Source organism: Gasterosteus aculeatus, chromosome 10 (genome assembly GCF_964276395.1).
Source record: "Gasterosteus aculeatus chromosome 10, fGasAcu3.hap1.1, whole genome shotgun sequence".
In the NCBI taxonomy this organism is placed as follows: Eukaryota; Metazoa; Chordata; class Actinopteri; order Perciformes; family Gasterosteidae; genus Gasterosteus; species Gasterosteus aculeatus.
Window position 1 is genome coordinate 3,338,270 of NC_135697.1, and position 20,512 is coordinate 3,358,781.

A 20,512-nucleotide genomic window follows, 5' to 3' on the forward strand; every position below is an offset into this window, starting at 1 on the left:
GCAGTCACAGAGGGGAAGCACATGGAATCACAACAACACACAAACATCTGGAGCATTTATTGAACAGCAGGACAAAGGTACAAAAAGGGGAAATGGAGCAACTTCATTCCACCTTCATCTACAAAACAAGAAGTGATTCAGAGCATCACTGTTCAACTCCCACGAAACCAAGAAGGAAAACATCCCTTGATCCAAAACAGCAGCAAGAAATAGTCAATAACATTTCAATCAGTGTGCTCGGATGATTCAAACCCAAATTTAAATAATATGATTCTTTAAAAGTGATCAAAATACGTTTTTATGGAAGTAAATCTGTGTCATCGGATTTTGAAAGAAAAAGGTGATTGAATTTCTAGCACGGCAGCGGCTTTAGCGGAGCGTGTGCAGACGCATAACCCCGACAGTACGTGCAGGTTATGCGGTTTACATGCACGACCATATCATGTCTAACGGTGATGGGGCTTCGGTGTGTTTAACTCTATTACATGCCATCAGTGTGGTTTGAGCCTGTAAGATTCAGTAATAGACAGCTGACATTTGTACATTGGACGTGAAATAAGCGGAAGTTAAACGAGATGACGTTCGGTTGTGGTTGTTTTTTCAAGCTCTCAGTACGATGTCATATATTATATAGTATCATAAAAAACCCACCAAAAACACGAACATATTACACAAATACACATTATAGTGTGACAAAGGTTTATTGTCCCATACGACCTTACAGTTGTGAAGCAGAGATTGTCAGTCATTGAATTTTAATAAAGTTCTTAAAAGTAAAGACAGTTGAGTAGAAGTGATACTAGTTTGACTTTATCAAACCCCATCACTGTTGGCAATGATCGTGCATGTAAACAGTGTAGGAGCGGTCGGTAAAATCAACGCGCATTTGCTCGTATTGTCACTTCAATATTCTTTATTCATTGTTCGGCAAAAACAACCTAAATCACACTCAAAATAAAAAGGAGAATTCAATACGTAATGCGGTCAAAAATAGTATCTCCTTCCGCTCTCGAAATAGAAAACACACCTGGCCTTACTCAGGTGACATTTAAATAGCCGACGCCCCCTGACATCATCATTACATCATCACGAATAAAACAACAGAAAAGGCAGTTTCATTATGCACGATACAAATGTAGTGGAATGGCTTCTACAAACAGCATAACCTGCACGTACTGTCGGGGTTATGCGTCTGCACACGCTCCGCTAAAGCCGCTGCCCCCCACTACGCTGCAGCGGCTCCTATGCGCTCAAAACTCCGCCAATCACTCCTAATAGCTCGTCGAAGTGTAACAGGTGGAACCAACCAGGAAAAAGTTACATTTAATATGTGATTTAATTTGAATTTAGAACAATTATTTCACATAACCATACTTTAAATAGAGACACCTGTCCTACTCACCGGTGAGTTTCTTCTACTGAGAGGGGCATATTAACCAGACCACAAAATACCAATGCCCCGTGCCGACACACACTTAACCTACTGTCGGTAACGACACTAACAACATATATGCTTGAATGCGATAAACTCCAGATCAAGCTTAACACTCTAAACACACTAAATAAATGCAAAAAAAACATACAATTAAATTGTTTGTAAACCCATAACCAAAATGTCATTGCATATGATAAACATATTCCACAGTTGAAGTTCACCGTTTTCACATTCAGTTCAAAATGGTCGAGCCACGGTCCTCCACGTGTATTGAACTGTTCCCAAAAACATTACCGTCCCGGACACGTTGCTGTTCGTTGACGACGTGGAGTCATGTGTGGCAGGGTATTACTCACAAACCACCGTCGGTCAGTGGCGGGGGAGAGGGGGGGGGGAAGAGGGCAGGTGAGCTGCGGGCACGCCGAGGACTGTAGTGGCGAGACGGCGGACTGTCCTTGTTCGCTGGCGACGAACTAACAACGAAACCGAACTTTACGAGCTAGCGAGGACATTAGCCTCAGGCTACAACGAGCTACACTTTTTCACGTCTAACGGATGATCTTCAGAGCTGGAGGCGTAGACTCCTCCTTCCTCCACTTGGCCGCTCCGACCGTCACTCCTCCGCGACACGAACACAACACCAACAACTTAAACCTAAACTTGCAATCGACTAACTTCTTCTTAATCGCAGGTGCGCACCCCGGGCGCCGCCATCCTCTTCTCCGTCGTTCCTCGTCTTCTCCTTGTCCCGCCCCCTCCACTCTCTCCATTCGCCAGCGCACCAACTTTTCAGTCACTGATTGGCTGGACCTGTGGTCAAGTTCTGTGGTGCTATTGGGTGTGGAACTTAGGATTGATGTCCCAAAGTAATTGCAAGGGCTGCATATAAATAAATATGTCCACACTCTGGGTGTACCCCTACATTCCCGCCTTTCAAACCCTGCCACATCATAGACTTTCCCACAAATTGGGCTCCCTTAGAAGTCCAAAGAGCCCATGCTCTCTTTTTCATCATTTTTTACCCATCAATAACAGAGGTAGACATGTACCTTACAGCATACAAACTCAACTTCAATATCACACACATTACATGAAATCGATACACACAAACAAAATGGAACACTCATTTGGGTACAAAATCTTTAAACCTGCTAGGGAGCTGACCTCTGGTGCTTCTGTGGGGCCTGACAGGCCTCTGACTAGCCTCACTGTCATCCCCAGATCTGTCTGCCTCATCTGACTGTGCGCCCCCATGCGTGCCTCCCTCCCCAGTGCTTGGAATCCCACCATGTTCGCTCTGCATACTCCCAACTTCCTCCCCATCAGTGTCAGCGGTGTCGTCTTGAGAGCTATGGTGGGGATATGTATTGCAAGCGTGTCGTGCATGGGGATAGCTACGGGGAATACACACTATGTCATAGGCATCCGAGTCTGAATCGTGGTATGTGGGTCTACGCTCTCGTGTGGGGTTGGCCGGCATAAGGGCCTCAAAGACGCAGGGTTTCATTTGATCCCTATGTACCACCTTGGTAGGGCCACCAGCCTCAGGCTTGACAGTATACGCAGGCATGTCTGGATGGTTCTGTGCGATGACAAGATAGGGGTCTGGTTCCCACTTATCCTGGATTTTCTTCCTGCCACGTGGTTTATGGTTCCTCAGCAGAATTCTGTCTCCAGGACGGATAAGTGCGCCACGTGCCCGCCGATCATACAGCCTTTTGCGTCGCTTGGAGGCATCTTGCGTCGCTGCCCTTGCTGCATCTGCCGCCACGCGAAGTCTCTGATGATGATTTAGCACCCAGTCATCCAGATTCTCTGCCCCACTGTCGTCGAAATCCATTCCCCCAAGGATATCTCTGGGCAGTCGTGCATCTCTTCCAAAAAGCAAATAGAACGGAGAGTAACCTGTAGATGAATGAATGTGGCTATTGTATGCCATCACCAATTCCGGCAAGTGCTCTTTCCAGTTCCTCTTCTTGTTAGCTGGGAGAGACCGCAGCATGTCGTGCATAGTGCGATTGAATCTTTCGCACTGGCCGTTTCCCTGCGGGTGGTAGGGCGTTGTTCTGCTTTTGGCAATGCCATATACATGACATAACTCTTTTATCACGCCGGCCTCAAAATTGCGACCTTGGTCGCTGTGTAGTCGGGCGGGACACCCATAGCAGGCAAACCAGTGTTTGACTAAAGCGGCGGCTGTGGTCCGAGCCGACTGGTCTTTGGTGGGCACGGCCACAGTAAATCGCGTGAACATATCCGTGAGGACCAGGACGTTTTCATATCCACCAGTAGATGGCTCTAGCAAGGTATAGTCCATGGCCAGGACCTCTAGCGGGACCGTAACATTGCTGCAAACCATTGAGGCCTGCTTCTTCGGGAATACATCTTTGGCTAGAATGCACCTTTTGCACTTCTGCACCCATACCTGGACGTCCTTGGACATTGAAGCCCAATAGTACCCCCTCTTCAACTTGGCCAAAGTGCCCTTCACACTAAAGTGACCACCATGGTCGTGGTGAGATTCATAAATGGGGTGCTGTAGCGGCTTGGGCACCATCAGCTGACAGATGTTCACCCCGTCACGTGGGTCTTGCAAGTCTCTGACCAGAACCCCCTGTTGGATTCTCAAACGTTCCCACTGTCCACACACTTTCCGCTGTGACAGGCTCATGTCTCGCGACTGTTTCTTGTTAGGCCTCATACCCATCTTCACAGCCTCCACTATGGGTCCCAGATCCTGGTCCTTCATTTGGAGTTCTCGAACCTCGTCCCAACTATAACCACAAACTCTGGTTCCTGGGGTGGCCTGCACAACCTGGACCTGTCCTGCTTCCTTAGACTGGTCTTTACGTGCAGGCCACAAGCTGGCTCTCACTTCATCTTCCCCGATCACCAGGAAGTCTTTACCAGTGTCTTCGGTCTCTGGTTCGATAGTCACAGGTAGGCGGGATAGCACATCAGCATTCTGGTTAGACTTCCCTGGCTTATAGTGGACCTCGAAGTTGAATTCCGCTAACTGGGCCACCCACCTTTGTTCAACGGCCCCGAGGTTAGCGGTCTCCAAATGCCGGAGCGGGTTATGGTCTGTGACCACTGTGAATTTTGCATACATTAGCAAGTCACGGAATTTCTCTGTGACGGCCCATTTCAGCGCGAGGAGCTCTAATTTAAATGCGCTGTAATTTTTATCATTCCGCTCTGAGCCCCTTAGGCCCCGACTTGCGTATGCGATCACACGCTCAACGCCATCCTGACGTTGGCTTAGCACGGCTCCAAGCCCCTGGCGACTTCCATCGGTTGTTACTATAAACGGAATCCGGTAGTCGGGGTAAGCAAGCACGGGGGGAGCCATCAAGCAAGCTCTAAGCTTATCAAAAGCTATTTGACATACTTCACTCCATGAAAAAGACTGGTGCTGCGCTCCCCTGTCCCCTTTTTTAAAGGTGCCCATCAGGACGTGTAAGGGCCTAGCCACCTGTGCAAACTGAGGGACGAAACGGCGGTAATAGGACATGAACCCTACCACCTGTCTCACATCTCTAGCAGACCTGGGAGTGGGCCAATTCTCCAGGACGCTGACCTTCTCCATGTCCACTTGGACCCCTGCTGCGGACACAACGTGCCCAAGGAACTTAACCTCTTGCCTAAGGAGGAAACACTTCTTCGGATTCAACTTGAGGCCATGGTCCCGAAGACGACTAAACACTAAATCCAACCTCTCCAGGTGGCTGGAGAAGTCCTTGGAAAATACCAACACATCGTCCAAGTAGACGAGCAGAACATCGAATGCTAAATCACCCAGGACTGATTCCATGAGGCGTTGGAAGCTTGCTGGGGCATTGCACAGCCCAAATGGCATACGTGTCCACTGGAACAGTCCGAACGGCGTCGTCACTGCCGTCTTCTCCTGGTCTTTCTCCTCAACAGCTACCTGGAAATACCCTGCGGTAAGATCTAGCGAAGAAAATAAGCGTGCCTGGCCCAAAGCATCCAGAGATTCTTCCACCCTAGGGAGTGGATATGCATCTCTATGGGTCACACTATTTAACTTCCTATAGTCACAGCAGAACCGGACCGTCCCGTCCTTTTTCATAACGATGACTGCTGGTGAAGCCCATGGGCTGCAACTCTCTTTCAAGATGCCTTGAGCTACAAGGTCTTGCACATGGCGCTTAACCTCTTGGAACACATGAGGTGGAATTCTGCGGTGTCGTTGTTTAATGGGATGGGCGTCACCCGTTGGGACTCTGTGTTCTACTGTGGTAGTGTACCCATAATCTCCATCCCCTTGGGAGAACACGTCACGATGTTTCTGGAGAAGCTGGTTCAGTTCGCGAATTTCAGAGGGGGAGAGCCCTTGTACGTTAGCCTGGACGGGAACAGCCAGGGGTCCAGGGCGTCCTCTCCCGCAAGCAACCGCACCCTCTAAGGCTTGGACATAAACTTCTCCGTTGGTTTCTTCAAACGTCAGAATGTCCTTGGGGAGTACCTTCTGTGGCTTACTCAACGCTGCTACTCTTGACCGGGGGGGAAGCCTCACAGGTTTGTCTCGTGTGTTGAGCAGCCTAACTGACACTTTTCCGTCTACTGCATGAGTCAGCACGTTGGCAACTAACAGTCCATGAGGCATGGTACCGGTTGGCGAACCCTCAACTAGTACCTGACAGTGCATTTTTGGAGGGATCCTGCAGCGACCCTCAATGACCATCTCGCTGCGTGGAGGCACCATAACTGCTTGGCGGCCGAACACTTTGACATACCCCATCTGACCCCTAGGGCCCACATATTGCTCTTCCTTTGCCATTTTTACAAAGACACGGCGTAGGCTCCCCGCCGACTGCTTGTGTCGATTCATCGTCTGAACCCCTTGCATTTCATTGAACAGGCTGCGCAGATCGGCAAGGACATTCATCCCCAGTATTCCTGGCACTTCGCCAGGCCCCTTTCCACTGGTTGCATCGTCCCGCAGCACGAACACGCATTTTTCAGTCAGCCTCTTTCCGAAACATTCAACATCAGTGCAGAGGCACCCGAGGACAGGGATGTCCAGCCCATTTGCAGCTGTTAGCTTCACCCATTTGGCTGGAGATAGCACCTTCCCCGAGAAGTGCTTCTTGAAATGGCCTTCAGACATTGTGGTGACCTCAGAGCCAGTGTCCAATAGACAGCATGTTTTCACACCATCTATAATTACATCGATTGTGAAACAGTTGCCAAAGGCCCCCATGGGTGTAGCCCTGTGCTCGGTCACAGGTACGGATGTTGGCGTGATGGGGCCTACTGTAGCAGTACTGATGGTTCCTTCTGCCTGACCGGCATGGTCCCCACTGGTCACATCAGACACGGAAGCATTTGCCTGACGCTGCCTTCCTTGGCCTTTTCTACACTCTCGACTTATGTGTCCAGGTTCCCCACAGTTGTAGCAAATCAATTGCCCAGTGTCATCTCTCTGAGGTAATCTTTGCTGCCTACCCGTGGCGGTGTTTCGCATTTCAGGCCCCCGTACCACTCTGTAAAGCTCCTCTTGTCTTGCAGCTAATTTCTGAATGGATTCATGTAACGCCTGTAAAGTCAAGGCTGGAGGCGTTTCTTCTGTAACTACACTGCTAACGGCACCACGAGTGTGGCTTTTGTCCCGAGTGGATTGAGAGGTCTCCTCTTCCTCTGACCAATCAATGGCAGCCTGCATCAGCAACTTAAACATTTGTGTTGGCTGCTCTTTTGCCTGTCTTTTCATTTCCCTTCTTAGGTTATCATCTCTGAGACCTAGCACAAACTGTTCTTTTAGCATGGCGTCAGGGTCAGAGATGCACTTGGAATCACGACGCTTTAAATGGCAAAGTTTCTCTTGAAGATCGTATCCATATGTCCGTATCCTCTCACCTGCCATTTGTTTCCTATCATAAAATTCCCTTAGCCTGATGCCCACTGGGGCTTTGTCTCCATAAACCTCTCTCAGAATCTGGAGAACATTAACAATGTCAGTTGCATCATCTTCAACCATCAGTTTCAATGTTGCTTTTGCCTCCCCCTTTAAATGTTGCTTGACTAGTTCGACTTTGTCTTGGTCTGGGATTTTGCATACTACAAAGTACGATTCAAGTGCTGCAATCCATTCTTCAATGAACATTTCACCTTGACTTTGAGAGCCACTGAAGTCTGGGCATTTTCTGTCCCTTTGTATGAATACTGTGGTTGGGGTTTTCTGCTCTATGACCTGCTTTGCCATTGCCAGCGCCTCCCTCTGGTCACTTCTAGCCTCCTGCAGTAGGACCATCTGTTCCCTCATGTGTATTGACTGCTCTGCAAATTTCTTTTGCAGCTCTTCAAATCGCTCCTTCAACACATCCATGACTACTTGCCTGAGGACTGAGACCCTACTTTGGAGTGGCACTGGATAATGACTAAACAGGGCTGGGACTAACAGTGAGGGTTGTAACTAGGTAGGTATCCTGTTCGTGGACGCCAATATGTAACAGGTGGAACCAACCAGGAAAAAGTTACATTTAATATGTGATTTAATTTGAATTTAGAACAATTATTTCACATAACCATACTTTAAATAGAGACACCTGTCCTACTCACCGGTGAGTTTCTTCTACTGAGAGGGGCATATTAACCAGACCACAAAATACCAATGCCCCGTGCCGACACACACTTAACCTACTGTCGGTAACGACACTAACAACATATATGCTTGAATGCGATAAACTCCAGATCAAGCTTAACACTCTAAACACACTAAATAAATGCAAAAAAAACATACAATTAAATTGTTTGTAAACCCATAACCAAAATGTCATTGCATATGATAAACATATTCCACAGTTGAAGTTCACCGTTTTCACATTCAGTTCAAAATGGTCGAGCCACGGTCCTCCACGTGTATTGAACTGTTCCCAAAAACATTACCGTCCCGGACACGTTGCTGTTCGTTGACGACGTGGAGTCATGTGTGGCAGGGTATTACTCACAAACCACCGTCGGTCAGTGGCGGGGGAGAGGGGGGGGGGAAGAGGGCAGGTGAGCTGCGGGCACGCCGAGGACTGTAGTGGCGAGACGGCGGACTGTCCTTGTTCGCTGGCGACGAACTAACAACGAAACCGAACTTTACGAGCTAGCGAGGACATTAGCCTCAGGCTACAACGAGCTACACTTTTTCACGTCTAACGGATGATCTTCAGAGCTGGAGGCGTAGACTCCTCCTTCCTCCACTTGGCCGCTCCGACCGTCACTCCTCCGCGACACGAACACAACACCAACAACTTAAACCTAAACTTGCAATCGACTAACTTCTTCTTAATCGCAGGTGCGCACCCCGGGCGCCGCCATCCTCTTCTCCGTCGTTCCTCGTCTTCTCCTTGTCCCGCCCCCTCCACTCTCTCCATTCGCCAGCGCACCAACTTTTCAGTCACTGATTGGCTGGACCTGTGGTCAAGTTCTGTGGTGCTATTGGGTGTGGAACTTAGGATTGATGTCCCAAAGTAATTGCAAGGGCTGCATATAAATAAATATGTCCACACTCTGGGTGTACCCCTACAGAAGCATCCCAGCATCAGCTGTCTATTACTGAATCTTACAGACACAAACCACACTGATGGCATGAAGTTAAAGTTAAAACGCTCAACGAAGCCCCGTTATTAAGGGACATGGCAGAAATCCGGTCATCATAGTCGACAAGCCAAAGTTGTATTAGGACGCACGCTCCCGATCTTGAATCTAGAATCGATTGCTCTTCCTTGGGTTCCCGGATGTTGCGGTTTGAATTTTTTTGCATTGAATTTTTTGCGGTTGAATTTTTTGCAGTTGAATGTTTTAACGTTGAAAAGCAGTCAGATACATGATTTCAATGCATAAATATTCAGTGCTAGAAATTCAATCACCTTTTTCTTTCAAAATCCGATGACACAGATTTACTTCCATAGTTATGAACCAATAAGCATACTCTGATTCATTCAAAACACCCTGAAAGACAAATTATTTTCTCTAGCCTGTTAAATTCAATCTACGGTAAAGAAAAACACAAGCAAACTATTTACACAACCGGAAAATAAATGTTGTTCTAATGTCTATATTGTGTGTGTGTGTTGGAGCGTCAACATGATTCATCCTGATGAGTGTGGACGGGGAGGGACTCCCTCCCCGTCCACACTGGGAGAGAGATGGAAGCCAGTTAGTCACCAGCATGAGACACAGATAGAGATAAAAAGACAGACAAGGAGACAGACAGACATACAGACTGTAGCGGCCCCTCGGATTGATTGATGAAGACGCAGAGTGTTTCAAACGGGTGTTGATTTATTTTGTTTCTCTCGACCAGCACCATAAGCACCATGACGTCGTGAACATCTTGAACACCGTGAACACTACAGAAACAGAAGAAATACACAATGCCTCTATGTAGTTTCAATAATGAACTTATACAAAATAATGTTTACACTGGATACAAATCATTTGAAATACTAGCCAAAGTGAAATGAAATACGTTTAAAACGCTATGACAAATAAAACATCACATGCATCCTTCATACCTCAATCCGCTCTCCAAGGGCGCTAATCAAAGGAATATCCTCCACCTGCTAGCATCTCGGCACACGCTCATAATTAGGAGCTTTTTGAAATGACAGGTACGAACAATACAAAATAATGAAATAAATTACGATTTAAACTCTTTCTTTACATCATTCGAATGTATTTAACACGATAACTAATAAGTTTACAAGTTTTACCCTTGCTTCGACGATGCGTGACTTCCACGTTGCAAATGGTAAGTAACAGGAAGTGAGCGTCACAAAAAACATAAGAAGATGAAAACGGCGCTTTTCAAAATAAGAGCAGAACGGACCTTGTTAACGCACGAATAGAATATTTTGTAGGAGAATTGCAATTTAAATCAGACATTTACACAGACAACCATCACACCGACCCCTACGAGACAATTGGGGTGTCCAGGTCACAGAGTGTGTGTCTGCATGTTGCTGATGTCTTTGCAGTGGTTCCCCCAGAGATGGAACCCAACATGTGTCGGGGTCAACCTGACGGTCACCAAGATGCTGACGTGGGCAGTTTGGAGGATTGTACGTCTGGAGCAAAACGGTCCTCAAATGGCTTTTAAACTCACACCAGCTTCATTGATGCTCTGGCCTGATGCCAGCTAGCCTCATTTACATGTTTGTTACCAACAATGATTCAACCCAAACAGCAGAAGTATCAAAGAGTAAATATGGTGGATTTGTTTGAGACGAACACACTAGTCTGTGAGCACTTTGATACTTTCATTGATTTGAACGTCTCCTGAAATAATCATCCTCGTTCCATTTTATTTGAACCTTTTTATTAAAACCAAACTATCCAAATAATTAAATGTGACTATTGATGTTTCCTCACAGTTTCCAGATGTTCACCAACCCTGATTCAGACCTTTAAATGAAAGATGAATGAGCCATAAATTGACAGTTTATGGAGAAGAATGTGGAGCATCGCTTGTTGATCCAGAGCAACATTCACCCATAAACCTAAAGAGAGAAACAAATACATAAAAGAGAAAACGAAATCATTCACCACAAACTACTTTGACTCCATTTTGATAAACATGTGTTAGTGAGTTCCTAGAAGTTAATGTAAGAGCTTTGAATATCAGACTTTATCTGAGGAGCTGATGTGAAGCTTTCTGTGTCTTTCTCTTAATAATTTCACGTCTCACGGAACCAAACTGCACCTTTGTTGTAGAAAAAGTCAAAGACTTCTTTACATGAGAAGCTCCTTGTGCTCATACTGAGGGCAGCTTTGTGGAACAGCAGCTGTGAATAGTTCATGTCCACGTGGAGCTACTCACTGTGTGCAGGACGCCGACTTCATGGTTTAGGATTCAGTTTGTCCCTGAGAGACTCTCTTCTTCGAATTTGTCAGAAGGGCATTGGGCTGAAATAAAAAGCAAAGACAATGTCAGTGTTTAGTGTTCTAACAGCTTCCTCCCAGCAGATACAATCTCAGTTTAACCTATTTCTTCCTCTAAAAGCTAAAATGACTTTCAACAACAGCCTGTAGAAACAATTAACTACGTTTAAGTGTCTCAAGTGCAAAACAATCACAGAATTGTCTAAAAGCAAAATGGCACTAAACAATAAATGCAGAATAAAAGCAAATATGGTTTTATAAGTGTGACTGGTGAAAGTTGCTTCAGTGTCTCATTCTGGATAAAAGCATCAACTCAAAGCCTAAAATCAAATGCTCCTCAACACTGTGTCTCTGATCGTCTCTCTCACCGTTCCTCTTTCTGTGAACCATGAATCCAACCACAGCAGCGATGATGGCGACAAGAACAGCGATGATGATGATGATGAAGGTGGAGCCAGCAGGCTTCTCTGTGGAGCACAAAACAAAGAGTCTCAAGCTGAACAGATGAAGCAGGTCAGAAGAGAAGAAGATCCACTTATCCAGCAGACCTGAACACACACACCATGTGACGTCATTTCTTTATGCCGTCTGCACATGATGACTGAGACACATATTCAACCTCCTTCCTGAACTTTGCTCTGATTCACTGATGGATACATGTATTAATACACGTGTTTAATCATTCTGTCTACTCATCTTTAAGTGACCAGTAGTTGTGTGAATGCAGATTCTACAACGTCTGAATTGTGGTGACACGTTACAATAGTTCAGCACGGACTCAAATAAAGCTCTTACCTGGAAGGAGTTTACAAAAGGATGAATAAACTTATTTACAGAGAAATGAACCAAATATTGACACATTTATATATTAATCTAGACCAGTAAACAGTGTTCATAACTCTCGCTGTGTTTAATTCTGATCCGAGTCTTAAAATGACTACAAATAAAAACTAGACTAGAAATGTAAGAAAACAAAACTTCCCAAATCTAAAACACACAAAGTGAACAAAGTGGATGTTTGCTTCCCTCCTTCACCGCTCCGGGTCTCAGACCTACCCCTGTTGGTCCTGGTCTTGTCCAGTTTGGTGACGATGTCCTCGTCCACACCAGGCAGGTGGAACACACAGTCGTACCTCCTCCAGTCTTCAGCAGGGACGGAGGACAGTTTCAGGTCAACCCTCATCTGGAAGGTCCCGTCGTGGTTGGGGAGGATCTCTCCGAGGTCCACGTCCTCATGGAGCTGCTTTCCATCTTTCCTCCAGAAGAGGTCGGCTCTGTCGGGGTAGAAACCTGTAGCGTGGCAGCTGACTGGAGAGGAGGGAGTCTTCTGGAGGAGAGACACCGAGGGACGCTCTGGAGACAGAAGAGAGGGACAGGTTACATCTTTATTATTATCAATGATATTTAGTGTATTAATATCATTCATCTTTGATGTATTTAAAATGCCTCTTTAACACTCAACTATGTGTATTTAAGTTCACTAAAAGAATGAAATGTCTTTAAAGTTTCATTGATTAAAGAAGGGAGACAAACAGATGAAGAGGGGGGAGACGGATTGGAAGGGGAGGAGGACAGTGTGTGAGAGAGAGTAAAGAGACAGTGAGACAGACAGAAACACAGCAGAGACAAAGAGGATGGAGGGACAGAGTGGGGACAGGTGTGAGGGGGGAGTGAGGGAGGGAGTGCAGTGAAGGAGAGGAGGAGGTGAGGGGGGAGAAATGTGGGAGACACAGTGGGCCTCTGTGTGTCTCTGACATGTTGCTATGAAACAACAGAAGGTTTATGAGCATCGTGTCCATGGAAGGACATCAGGTCATGTGATCCTACCGGTTCTCAACAGAGATGTCCTGCTGTAGTTTAAGAACGTCTTCAGCCCCTCACCACACAAATCAGTCAGGAAGTTCTTCCAGTATTCTATCTTATCTGTGTTATTATTCCACTTCTGTTGGGTGATGACAGCCTGCTGTTTTTTAGCGATCCATCGCTCTGTCTGCAGGTCAAATGATATGAAGTCTTCTCCATCATAACCATCCTGAATATAACGCTGGACCTCATCGGTCTCATTATCCCATTCACAGCCGGCCATCCTCTGGTAAATGTGGACACCTGAGAGAGAGAGAGAGAGAGAAACATATTTGCTTGATAAAAGACTTCAGTCATCATCTGATTATCAATAGAGATGCTCCGATCTGATCGGCGCCGATCCATATCGGCCGATATTGCCATTATCGGTTTCGATCAGCGTTCTCAAAACGGCCGATCAAATTTGGTCGATCAGATTTTTTTTTTGAAAAGAAAATCCTGCTTGGATCCACGCTGTACGCTGCCGGGCCGAAAATACCCAACTGATGCTTGTCTGCCGGAATTATACCGAAATGTCTACACGCACATCGAGAGCCTCACGAAGGACAACATCAGGGCAGTTAGCTTCACGAGTGACATTTGAAGTTAGAGTGTCTGTCCCGTGTCTATGCTGAGCCTTACTGCGCAGTTTATTACGCAGCACGAGTCTTCCTCTCCGCACCCTGTACAGGTGTAGATAGCGAGCGACTTTTCAGCACAGCAGGACATATTTTAGATGAGAAGAGGAACAGGTTGACTCCTAAAAATGCTGAGATGCTTATATTTATCAAGGCAAATCTGCCAGTGATGCTGCTTAATCAGAAGTAAGGTTTGAATACTCTAGTGTGCCCCCTCTCCGAGTGAGTGAGTGAGACACTATACAGATAGATATACATGTTTGGTTTAATTGCTGACTTCCTGTGCACCTTTAATCTTTATTCTGTCTAATAAGCTCCAAGTTCTATTGAGAGCCTCTAGTGGAATGTTGCACATGTTATTCTATTTATTTAGATTTATATTTTTATTATTGTTTTAATATTTATTATTATTTACACATTTTATAGTAAGCGAGAGAGCTTTTCTACATTGGAATGCTGCACGTTCCCTGCAATAAAACGGATGCTTGTCAATTCATGATACTCTCTCGTCTCGTAATTTAAATACTTAAAATACAGAACCAATGTTGTTAAGAATAATTCATTTCATAAATAATTCTACACAATAAATAGAATGCTTAAATCGACACCGTGATCGGTGATCTGTATTATCGGATCGGCAGATACTGATTTCAGTGATCGGTGATCGACACCAAAAAACCTGATCGGAGCATCTCTAATTATCAACATTCATGTTGATTCATTTTCTGTTCATCAACTAATTGATTCAATGTTTCAACACTAAATATCCTGAATGTTTGTTCTAAACTCACTGCAGTCCACTTTAGTTCATTAACTCTCATCTGTATCATACTCCAGATTTTGGGCTCAAACTAATTATTCTTGTCTTTGCAGATGATGTAATAACTATTTCTAATGAATCCATGAATTGTTCACATTGTAAAATGTCAGAGAGGCTGATGAAACCTTGGAAGTGCTTCTTCAGTGTGAACAACACTGAGCAGTATTTCATTCATCACCATTTCAAACAGACAAGAGGAAGAAGTCGTCTCAGTGAGGAACCTCAACTAGAACATGTTGGACGTCATCTGATAAAACCTGGAATGAAATACTGAAGCATCGACTCCCTGAGCTCAAGTAAAGCTCATCTAATCTAAGCTGGAGTTCTAATCAGGATGAGAGGAAATCTTCTTCATCCTGAACAACACGGAAAAGTATTCATTGTGTTTATATACTTATATTTAGGAACTGGAAGCAGAAAATGTTTCAGTCAAGAAAAGATCTCAGACTGTTTAATCTGTGTGTGTGTGTGTGTGTGTTTATGTACTAATAACATAAAGGATGCAAATACAAACAAAAAGTGTGAAACATAAACAAACCTCCACTTTGGTTGAAGCTTTGTTTTGCTGTTTCAATGTGGCCTTTGAAGTCCTGCTGGGTGTACATAGCGAGCTCAGTGTTCCTCTTCCAGAACTGAGGATCATCCCCTCTGACTCTGATCATCCAGTCCTGTCTGGGTTCTGCTCTCCTGGTGTTACCGTCATAGTGAACAACCTCAACTTCATCCAGCAGCCCAACAACCACAAACTCTGGGAAGTTTGGGACTCCAGAGGACGCAGTGAGGAAAAGCTTCAGCGAGTGAGTCACTGGAACCAAAAAGGAATCATCATCAGTTCTGATGTCACACTTTAATTAATCAATAATTATGTTGTTTTCCTGCAAACTGAATTAAAAAGAAACACAGAACATCAAAGACACCCTGATAACATCTGCTGTGTTTAACAACTCAATAAATACAGAAAATGTTTACTTTGATATTTATGATGATTCAGCTTTTAAAAACATTATATTCTTAAATGAAATATCAAATAAGTCACATATTCAGATCATCATGTGTGTTTCTGACTTTCACGCATAGAAATCAGTTTGTAAAACCAGATTTCTTATTATTTTTGAACTTTGAGTTTCTTGAAGTGAAGTGGAAGCACAAACGAGTTCAAAGGTCATTGATTTGATCTTTTAATTGCTGTTTACAGGTTTTATATTCAAATAACAATTTATTCATTCTGTTCTCTTTTTTTGATTCAACCGTCAAGAAACAACAAACTAATCGGATCAGCTTCTCGTGTATCTCTATATTTATGTAACTGTAAAGTATCTTCATGAAAACCTAAAGTATGAACAGATGGACACAGATTTATATTTAAGAAACGTCTCCTCAGTGATATCTGACTGACTCTGACATCCCTTATTTCACTGGTTACTCCCTTCACACAATTTTCTTTTTTTATTCTATATCCGAAGAGCCTATAGCCTTCAACTTAATACTGCCGAGTTGAATTGTAAATTTGTAAACTAAACATGCCATGTTATTTGTCTTGTTGTCCATTGTCTCATTGTCTAACTGTCCATTGTTATGCACCAAACGCCGTGTCAAATTCCTTGTATGTCTTAACATATTTTGGCAATAAATGTTCCTGATCTATCGGTATCAGGTAGATAGAATCCAAGAAGATTAGAATATTGTTAAAAGGATCAGCACAGTAAAATGTCTGCAGGTGTTTGAGAGTTTTTGTCCTGTGTCTGAATTGATGGAATTCATATTTATGAGGCTTTTTTTCAGCACTAAAACATTTTGCAAATCTGGTCTACAATAAATCTATTTCGTCTGACATATTATGGCAATAAATGTTTCCTGATTCCTGATATGAACTTCATAATGATGTTCAGCAGGTTCTCATGAATGATGTGTGTTTACTGAGTGCATATGATTGTGCATATGATTCTCTAAATCAAGATTTAGTTACAGATTACACTTCCCACTTCACGAACTTGTTGTTTCAAAGTAAAAGTCTAGAAGCTTCACAGCAGCCTGAACGGATGAAATGTAGTGACTGACTGTTTGAATATGAATGTTTATGAAAATAACTCGTACCACATTGACATGATTTCATCGTACGTATAAATCTTTTACTAGAAAAATAAACTAATGCAAGACAAAAAGGGTGCACAGGCAAAGGCGGAATCCACACGCTCTTGAAGAAACAAAAAAAGGAAGAGAGCCTGGCAACGAAGTAAAAACAAGTTTACCAAAAACAGCACTGGGGACTTCTAACTACAAACATACACCTCTAGGAAACACAAAAGATAACCTGACACAGACAAGTGGGGAACTGAGGCTTAAATACAGGTGGAGGTGATTGCAAACTAAACTCAGCTGTGGGGAGAAACAAAGGGTGAGAAACTAGATACAGGAAGTGGCGTGGTTACAAAAATAAAAACAGGAAGTTAATCTTCACAGTCTCTTCGAGTCGTCACAAGATGCATACAAAGATATGCCAACTACAAGAGTAATTGTGGAAGGGAAAGAATTGGCGTTTTTAGTAGACTCCGGAGCTACTCATTCAGTAATTCAAGAAAAACCTTTTCCAAATCAAAAAATGAGTGGGCGGTATGTATATTCTCAAGGGGCTTCAGGTTTGACTGTGACAGGAAATTTACTGCACCTATGACGACAGTACACTCTGACGAGACTGACCTAAACCCTGACATAAAAGTAAAACATTCTTTTTTACTCTCTTCACTCTGTCCCATAAATCTGATGGGCAGAGACTTGATGTGTACATGTGGTATTTGTTTGACGTCATCTCCAGACGGCCTTAAAGTGGTTCGGCGTAGATCCGCACTCCAAATGGTGCAAAAGGCTCCCTCTGATCCTCTTTTTGTGTATCAGTGGTGGATCCCGATCGATGATGCTCGGAGGCTGAGCCAGGCTGGTGAAGCACGGGTTTCTCCTCATGCAGACAAAGAACTGTTTCAAGTTCCCGGCTCCCAGTGTCTCACTGTCTAAATTACGCCTTGACCAATGGAGGGATTTGGGACCATTTGTGGCTCAGTGTGAATCTCTCACTGACTGGGAGGAGACAATCGATCCGCTCGTTCTGCGCTCCGCCTCTACAGGGTTTCACAGAACTCACTGTGTACACGGTGGCGTATTTCTCCGCTGAACTCGACCCTGTCGCTGCAGGACTGCCACAATGTTAGCGCGCTGTGGCCGCGCCTGAAGAGGCGCTCACTGCCTCACGTGACATAGTGGGTTACGCACCACTCACTCTGCTCGTTCCGCACGCGGTTTCTTTGATTCTCCTCGAACAGAAATCATCTCACCTCTCTGCGGCTCGCTATTTGCGTTACCACACGTGTCTCCTGGACATGCCGAATGTCACTATAAACGTTGTACTAACCTAAACCCTGCATCATTACTTCCTATTCCTGGGGATGGGGAGGACCACAACTGTTTGGCTGAGCTCCAAGCTCAGTGCACTCCTCGCCCTGACCTAGTGGACACTCCATTGCCTAACAGCGACATGGTAATGTATGTGGATGGATCCGCCTCCCGCGATCCTCAGTCTGGTGAAAATCGTGTTGGTTTTGCTGTTGTTTCTGACTCAGGTGTGCTGTGTTCAGGTCCTCTGCCATGTCACCTCTCAGCCCAGGCAGCCGAGCTCATCGCTCTGACCGAGGCCTGTAAACTGACTAAGGGTAAAACAGTCACAGTTCACACTGACTCTCGCTATGCGTTTGGTGTAGTACATGATTTTGGGGTGCTGTGGAAACACAGGAACTTCTTTAAATCGGACGGTTAGCCCATCCTACATCACACTCTCATTGCTGAACTGTTGGAATCCATCTTGCTACCCACAGCTATTGCTGTCTGTAAATGTGCTGCCCACACGTCCGATACGGATGATGTATATGTGATGCTCGAGCAGACTCAGCTGCAAAAGCTGCTGCTCTGCTTCCGCTTCCCACTTCCTGTGCTCTCGTGTGCTCTGAGGAGTCAGTTCCTCTTCTCTTACAGCGATGCAGTCACGCTCTGAAAGACGGCTTTGGTCCACATCTGGCTGTGTTTACACCAACGGTATCTGGACTGGACCCGACGGCAAGCCGTGTTTACCTAAACACTATTTTGCTCATTATGCTAAATTGACTCATGGATTAGACCATGTGTCAAAAGGGGGAATGTTACGTGCACTTAAATAGACGTGGTTTACAAAAGGGTTCACAGCATATGCACAAACATTCTGTTCTGCATGTGTCACCTGTTCTACTCACAATGTAGGCAGGCCCGTGGGCGCGTCCAGCCAGGCTGCACACCCACCACCAACCCTCCCATTTGAGCACATTATGATGGATTTTGTGGAGTTGTCTCCATCACAAGGTAAGAAACACTGTCAAGTGATGGTAGACATGTTTTCTGCACTAAATGAACCGCAGCACATGTATTTATTTCCAACATGAACAAGTTAAAACTTGAAATATTAAAGTGCGCTAGATATTGTTGTGACGTCATGTTTCTGGTCCGTACTCATGTGCCGCGTTACGTCATGCTGCCATGTCCGCTTCAAGAGCGATTTAATGTCCCGAAGACAGAGACAGCAGAGTGAGACAAACACGCTTCTGTCCTTCACACAAACTCACGAGAGGAAACACGCGCGCACTTTGACAACAATCAGGCCTCTCTAGTGTCACGCGTTGAGCGCACTTCCGCCACACATCAAATATCTCCGCGTCGGTCTCTGTTCAACTTCCCTGTCGGCCGTATCGTAGACATATATAAATGTCTAATATGGTCACCCCCCACCAAACCTCACTCCAAGGTTTTTTAAAAGTTGAGAGCTCTGACATGTGTTACTTTTTACAAGAAGAGACACTTCAGCTGATGTCTGCGGCCTATGAAGACACGAAGCGTCTCTTCTTCTACAATCAAACACCTCATTAAACAAAGCGTCAACTCACGTGCTGCAGCGCCGTGAAGGCTCATCATCAGGAGAGACAGAACCGAGATCTCCGCCCCGACAAGTCGCATTTTAACGTCCGCTTGTTTGTAAGGTTTCACGTTCTCTTCAAGGATCACGCGCCTACTGAGGGAGAAGAGGGAGGACCGCTGACTTCAATGTGCTTCTACAGCTCGATTCTGACCAATCACAATCCGGCATTTGCTCTACGTCATCAGTAACTAGGTGGAATCAAAGAAAACAGGTTGTTGTAGGAAGTGAACACTTAATTCAGACCGAACACAGAACAAGAGAGATGCGGCACACAATCCTTATTCACATATTATTTACATCATGACGTGTTTTAACTGTAATGTGTGTTACATGTCCCCATGTTTTGTTCCGCCCCTTTAACTGTGTGAGTGGGGGAAAAGTGCTCCTGATTCACAGGTGCGCGGTGCTGGTTGGCTGTTGGCGAGGAGGCGTGGCCACTGAAGACCCAAGAGACTAATCAGCTAACGAGCCGGTGGCCAAAGGAGAGAGAAGGCTTGTGTTTTTGTAGCCTGTCAAAGACGTTGTTTTGTTAAATCCTGTCGGGCGAGATCCCGATGTGCTCTACCTGAGTTCTGGAGAAGGGAAGGTAGTGATGGCAAAGTGAAGCTTTCTGAACCAGGGAAGCTTTCCAGCCAATTGTATCGGAAAAAGGTTCATTCAATGCATCGCAAACTCTGATGATCTCTGCTGTTGAAAACCTATAGTGCAAATGTTTCGAGCCTACCAGTATATTTTGGCCCAGTCTCTGATAATGAAAAGTTGAACCGATAAATCATCTAATAAATACATGGATTCCTATATGAATAAAACTATTGTTTTTCAGGTTTGAATTGTGTCCTTGTTTGTGTGTTTCAATTCTCTGTACATTGGAAAGAAGTGGAACAAAAACG

General features: G+C 44.9%; 1 protein-coding gene and 1 long non-coding RNA gene across 6 annotated transcripts in view; one reads left to right on the plus strand and one right to left on the minus strand.

The window, feature by feature from the left end:
* Positions 1 to 20,512, minus strand: part of LOC120826863 (H-2 class I histocompatibility antigen, K-D alpha chain) — a 233,836-nt gene that overhangs the window by 172,396 nt on the left and 40,928 nt on the right. The window contains exons 5-9 of one of the 5 annotated variants that reach the window (XR_013450815.1): positions 15,171 to 15,437; positions 13,160 to 13,438; positions 12,389 to 12,685; positions 11,271 to 11,799; positions 9,715 to 10,950 (exon numbers count right to left, since the gene is read on the minus strand). Coding sequence is in view for 2 of the 5 variants with exons in the window: in XM_078080730.1 (XP_077936856.1) it covers positions 2,559 to 7,787 (5,229 nt within the window). In the remaining 3 variants the exon portion in view is untranslated. Of the gene's footprint in view, positions 1 to 42; positions 10,951 to 11,270; positions 11,800 to 12,388; positions 12,686 to 13,159; positions 13,439 to 15,170; positions 15,438 to 20,512 lie in introns of those variants that run through there. The other 4 variants (XR_013450816.1, XM_078080731.1, XR_013450817.1 and 1 more) reach the window with 4 other exon arrangements.
* On the plus strand, positions 15,771 to 20,452 carry LOC144383433 (uncharacterized). The gene is made up of 2 exons (XR_013450826.1): positions 15,771 to 19,012; positions 19,703 to 20,452. It is a non-coding gene; the product is annotated as an uncharacterized LOC144383433 (long non-coding RNA).